General features: G+C 34.9%; 1 protein-coding gene across 1 annotated transcript; it reads left to right on the top strand.

The window, feature by feature from the left end:
• Positions 1 to 1,051: 1,051 nt before the first annotated feature.
• LOC120186872 (rsm22-cox11 tandem protein 2, mitochondrial-like) lies at positions 1,052 to 4,710 on the top strand. The gene is made up of 12 exons (XM_039190707.1): positions 1,052 to 1,269; positions 1,353 to 1,618; positions 1,776 to 1,849; positions 1,960 to 2,054; positions 2,514 to 2,611; positions 2,699 to 2,782; positions 3,065 to 3,145; positions 3,275 to 3,355; positions 3,482 to 3,577; positions 3,784 to 3,863; positions 4,096 to 4,184; positions 4,276 to 4,710. The coding sequence occupies exons 4-12, from the start codon at positions 1,964 to 1,966 to the stop codon at positions 4,638 to 4,640; spliced, it is 1,065 nt and encodes a 354-aa protein (XP_039046638.1). The 5' UTR covers positions 1,052 to 1,269; positions 1,353 to 1,618; positions 1,776 to 1,849; positions 1,960 to 1,963; the 3' UTR covers positions 4,641 to 4,710.
• Positions 4,711 to 6,238: the final 1,528 nt, after the last annotated feature.

Here is a 6,238-nt window from a genome sequence, read left to right as displayed (position 1 = left end):
AAATAAAGTCTCAAATCATATTGACTGCCCACCTTCTGAACAAGCAGGCAGGGTGAGATGAGAGCGTAGTGTAGGTGAGATGAGGTAACTGTAATTTTTCTCATGGTAAAATTGCCCTCTTTTATCCTTTGTTTTTTTTGTGTAAAACTATAAAACGGTTGATTTTGAAGGGTTATTTCGTTTTGGCTACTTGTTATATTGCTAAGTTATCCATAGTACTTGTTATAAAACGGTTGAAGGGATGTTGATTTTTTTTTCTATATTATTTAATTCCAATCGATAAAAAATTTGGATTTATCAATGAATTAAATATTATTTGATATATTAAAAGTTTATTCGACAGAAAATAATATTTTTAAAGAGTCTGACCGTAAATAAATGTATTTATTTTAACTCATGAAAATTTTATTCAATAATGGACCAAATGTAAATTTTATTTTGGAAATCGGTCTCGAAATAATATCTAAATTTATATTTATTAATATTAAATTAATAAATGGAAATTTCAAACTTTTTTTTTCCAAATCCAAATCATTATCATTTTTCATTTCTTCATGTTTTTTATACTTTCAATCTCTTTATTATATATAACACTTCAACCATTATAGAAAAAAACCCTAAATATAAACAAATGACTAAATACTATAAAATTTAAAGATCTTTTATTTTATTTTATTTTATTTACATTTTTATGTAATAATATAATATCTATATAAATCTATTGATTAAAATTCATGCTATTCAAAAAAGCACGCATGAAATTTTTATTGATAGATTTATTATTTAATAACAATATTAATCTCATATAGGATAATAGTATATATTTACATTAAATGTTTATCAAAATATAAATATTGCATCAAACATTTTCTTAAAATATATGTATTATATTAAATATTTTAAAAATAAAAAATATATGTTATATATTTTACCAAAGATTTATCTCGAGAAAAAAATGAAAAAAAGTGCAGCCGCTACTATTTCTACTTATCGAAGCCCAATTCCCTAAGCTTATGAAGTATCCATCTTCATAACCCAAATAAACCTAAAACCCTAAATCCCTGGATGTGGGAAAAGCTAAAAACCATCATTTAACTCATTGAAGCTTGTCGAAGCAAAGTACCTCATTGCAAAAGATGACGTCCTTAATCTCAGAAACGAGCCAAAAAGTTTTCACCCCCGAGACCCTCCGTGCTGCAGCCAAACAGTCTGAACGTTGCCTCGTCGTTCCAGTTCGACTACGTCGAGCCATCAAGAAGTACCTCCGAGGTAATCCATCTAACTATACCTGTAAATTTACTGACTACTTCAATATCTTTATGCTCAAAATTTCCACGGGTGTTGGATCGTAGAGCAAGAGGACCCTTTTATGCGAAGAAAAGTGTTGCGGTTGTCGGAGTCTTTTAGCAATATTAAAGATGTGAATCTGCAACTTGTGGCTAATACTTCAAAGGAGCTAGTTGATGATCCTTTTAAGTCAATGGAGAAATCACAAAGGTGGAAAATCAAGAGTGCTTACGGTGATATCGGTCTCACTTATAGAGATGATGAGACAGTTGCCTATGTTGCTTCCAGGATGCCCGCTGTTTACTCTGCTTGTTATAGGGCCCTCAGTGAGGTACTAAAATTTCATTCCTCGAAGTTGCTACTTTAATTTTAAGAATTTTGTGACATGATTACCAAATGTTCTATTATTTCTGGGTTTTTCCGATGTCGATTTTTTCTATTTTGTAACTTATTGTGGAACCAATCTATTTTTTGGGTGCTTATTCTAGGTGAGGAGAAGATTACCAGGTTTCTCTCCGTCAAAAGTTTTGGATTTTGGTGCTGGCACTGGTTCGGCTTTCTAGTGCGTCTTTATTTGCTTTTATCTGCAAAAAACTATTTGCTAAATGCTAATTGAGTGTCTTGAAATTATATAAAATTTCTCACAGTTGTGTGAACTTTGTGGTGTTCTAGGGCTATGAGAGAAGTGTGGCCAAAATCTGTGGAGAAGTTTAACATAGTGGAACCATCTCAATCTATGCAGCGGGCAGGTCGAAGTCTTATACAAGGTAGCAATTAATTTTCTTCTCATTTTCAATGAAATTGAATATAATTGTTGTCGGGGAATGCATTTTTTAGGGAGCTAGCAAATTAGCACTTCCGCTTCATCATGTTTATGAAAACTAGAAATTTTGAATATTGGCTATTATTGCATTTATACAAGTGCATTACATCATACTGGCTTATAGCGAATATCTTTGGGTATGTAACTGGATGGTAGAAAAGAGTCAAACTCAAGATTACCAATTGTCTTTGGTGATGACTGGGTTTCCAAGCAGATGATACAAAAGAGTTGAGATTACTACTTGTATGTGATGATGATGATTTCTGATGATATAATATATGGAACCATTACAAGTGAGCATAGAGAGCTTCATTAATTTTGATCACTTGTGTTGTACATTTATATTCAGCATGAATGAGCAGTTTCTGATTTTTTTATGTCATTTGTTTATGTTACTTTCCAGACCTGAAGAACTTGCCCATTATTCATGGTTATAATAGCCTTCTAGCATTTACAAAGGAGGTTAGAAAGTCTGAGAGGCAACATGACCTTGTAATCGCTGTAAGTTTGTAGTTCTACCTAAATTGTCATTGTTTTGCTGCATATAGTTGGTCCTAACGAAATAGAATGCCTCTTTTGATGGGAAAGTCATATGTTCTTGGAGAGATACCATCATTGAAGGACCGAACTACACTAGTGCGCCAGCTTTGGAATCTGACACAGGATGTCCTGGTATGCCCTTTGAACTTTATGTGTTTGTCATTGCATATGTTTTGTTGAGGATTGTCAATGATTTTGTATAGCTCCGTTTCATATAATGTAACTCTAACCAATTTACGGTATTGGTTCTACCCTGGCTTGGAAACCCTTCTGAAACCTGTTAGGATGAACCGAGTCTCCTGGAAAATTACTTGTAGATTATTTATGTTGTTATTCTCGGAATATATATAATTTTGGTATTGTGTTTTATCTCTCCTATTTATTTCAGTTTTGTAAACATCTGATTGTTGCCAGGTCTTGGTTGAACCAGGAACTCCACATGGATCTAATATTATATCCCAGATGCGATCTCACATATTGTGGATGGAAAGAAGAGTGAGTTTACATTGTCTTCCTTTTTTCTTCTGTTGACGGGTAATTTTGTGGTGTGAGATTATTGGTTGTTTCATTTTTGGATATTCTTTCTCGCCACGAGTATATGACACCTTAGTAATTACTTCTTAGAAATGCCGTAAAGCCAAGGTGAACGAGGAAGATACTAAGGACCTTATTGATCTTAGTAGTGGTGCATTCATCGTTGCTCCTGTAAGTGTGATGTTTCCTTCTAGTTTCCCTTATTTTTTAGTTTTTTCAGACTAAAGTACGGTGCATACCTATATATATTTCTTTTCTTGAGAAGACAATTTCAACTAAGCAACTTTCATGGCGCAGTGCCCTCATGATGGTCGTTGCCCATTGGAGAAATCTGGAAAATACTGTCATTTTGTTCAACGTTTGCAGAGGACAACTTCACAACGTGCATACAAGGTTGTTCTCTAGTCCACTTACCAAAAATGTCAACTTATCTAGTATTCCATGCAATATGTCAGCAAGCCTAAATTTCAACATCCATGCAATATGTCAATTAAATCTCAAGTGTCAAGTTGAGGAGCCAAAGAGTTCATCTTGAAGAAATCAGATTAAGTAAATTTGTATATATCTCAATGCTCCTCCCTCATTCATCTATTTTGCAGCGTTCCAAGGGTGATCCTTTACGTGGCTTTGAAGATGAAAAATTTTCTTTTGTAGCTTTCAGAAGAAGACAACGGCCTCGGTTATCATTCTCAACTGCCTCTTTGAAAATTTCATAAATCTTTTTCTTTTCAGTGATTTGAACACCCTGGAAGATGTATGGGTTCTGGGGCTTGAGTAACTCTGGTTTTTACCTAAAAACCTCTTTGTTTAAGCGTTACCACAAAACATACACCCACCACACTTTTCATCATCACCCTTTTTCCTCTATTATTCATGCATTAATGTTAACTGCCATTATTAAATTTCAAAAGGGAACCTTGGCCTCTGGATGGTATGCAATTTGAAACTTTGAAAGAGCAGCGTGCTAAGAGAAATCCTGAAGATTTTGAAATAGACTACGGTATTGTCTCCATCACCCTTATTATTGTTATTTGCTCTTCATTACTCTTTAGTTTACTTCTGTTTTAAAAATGTGATGCAATCTTGGACAGAGGATCTAGATGATGTAGAAGAAACTTCTGATATGATTACATATGAAGAAGTGGATGCAAGTGCATATGACTCTGATGTTACAGAAACTGATAACATCATTGATAGTGATGAAGATCAAGAGGATGAAACTGTTAATGCTAATCTTGGGGGTGGTTGGGGAAGGATCGTCTTTGCTCCTGTTCGAAGAGGCAGGCAGGTTCACATGAATATTTGTCGATCAACCAATCCAGATGCCTCAGAAGGTTCATTTGATCGTGAGGTTATCACACAAACTAAGAATCCAACTTTGCATCATCTAGCTCGAAAGTCTTTCTGGGGTGACTTGTGGCCCTCTAGAGGGAATGTAACAACTACTGATTCATGATCACCAAACGTTAAACACAAATGATTTGTTAATATAAAAACATGTTATATGAGCTGAATTCATCTTTGCATGTGAGCCTCTTCTTCCACCGACAACTTATAGGAATGAATGTCTCATCACAAATTTCAAGCTTGGTTCATGCACCTAATTCATTCTTCTTAAGGTTATGCAGCTAGAGGTAAGTGAATAGCAACATTTGTGTTGGCGTAATTAAGAACAGCCCATCTTAATTTTTATATTTCATCTACAACCTTTTACTGGTTCAATTTGGATATGTCAGGATGAAATCTGGTAGCAGTTTTTGGGAGACAATAACTCATCAGCGTTACCTTTTGTCTCCCACCAGCAAAAGAGGGAAAAAAGAGGAGCAGAATCTTCCCCAACTCCCAAGTATTCTATCCTGTTTGGTCATCAGGGACAATGAGGATGATGTCTGGTCATTCTTGGGACTAAGGTGGAGTTATGTGTAGGATTATACTTGTTCTATTTATTGGGGTCGGATCATCATCTCTTCAAGCTAACAAACTTGCAGGGCTAGGAAGCTTATAAACTTTAGAATCTACTATTTCTTAGGACATATTTGATCAAGCTTTGGATCTTGAATCCGTGATTTGTAAGGTAGTGTACTAGAAACTGTAACTTTTATGTGCATGCAGTGTGATGCACAGACAACTTTACAGTGAAGCTAAAGGGAGTTGTGTGAAATTGACATGATAGTGGCCCCAAGATATTTGGGTACCCCCTACGGGTTGCCAAGTTGAAATCATTAGCTTTTAGCTATGGTAGCTCAACCTCTCTAGACCTTAAAAAGAAATCAGTATTAAATTTCAATCTAAATCTTTCCTTCAAAAGGAAGAAATTAGATTGAAACTAAGCTCTATGTGTAAGAAACATTTTGAAATTGAGAAATCGGGTGAATGGAAGTGGTCCAAAGAGGATAATACCTTATTTGGGACAACTGTGGGCTTGCCACAGGCTACAATACTATAGTGGAAACCAGGCCCCTCCATTGAGCCAACCAATCCTACCATGTGGCCTTCACTTTTCGACCCTCTGCCTAAATGATTCCCCCCCCCCCCTCTTCCTCTCTTTTTCAGTTGCTCTGTATGTATCAATATCATCCCTCACGCCTGTTTTGCATTTTGTTTAAAATTATGGTAAATGGCCTCAATGTCACTGGACTTTTAAAAATTATAAAATGGTCTTTAAATCTATTGAACCGTTACTAAATAGTTTTAATTACTTGTAAAATTTGGATAAACTTGATTGTCATTTTGTTATATTTTAATAAAACTAATCATTTTGTAATTGTTCAAAAAAAATAGTAACTATTTTGTAATTTTGAAAGTCTAATGACCAAAACAATTACTTTATCATAGTTCGGTGATATGTATTTGACCTTTAAAGTTAAGATCATGTTCCGCGTTTGGCTGACCCACAACTGTTGAAGTTCTTAGCAGAATTTTTTTAATTTAATAAAGTGCAAGCCGAAGGGCTAAGCAACCCCAAACAAACTCCACATGCTTATCCAATGTTGAAGTCCCCTATGATCATAAGGGATCAACGGTCTATATCTCTCGATGGTCCACCAAGTATAT

This window comes from Hibiscus syriacus, unplaced genomic scaffold (assembly GCF_006381635.1).
Source record: "Hibiscus syriacus cultivar Baekdansim isolate YM2019G1 unplaced genomic scaffold, ASM638163v2 tig00113721_pilon, whole genome shotgun sequence".
Taxonomy (NCBI): Eukaryota; Viridiplantae; Streptophyta; class Magnoliopsida; order Malvales; family Malvaceae; genus Hibiscus; species Hibiscus syriacus.
This window is presented reverse-complemented; position numbering and strand designations above follow the sequence as displayed.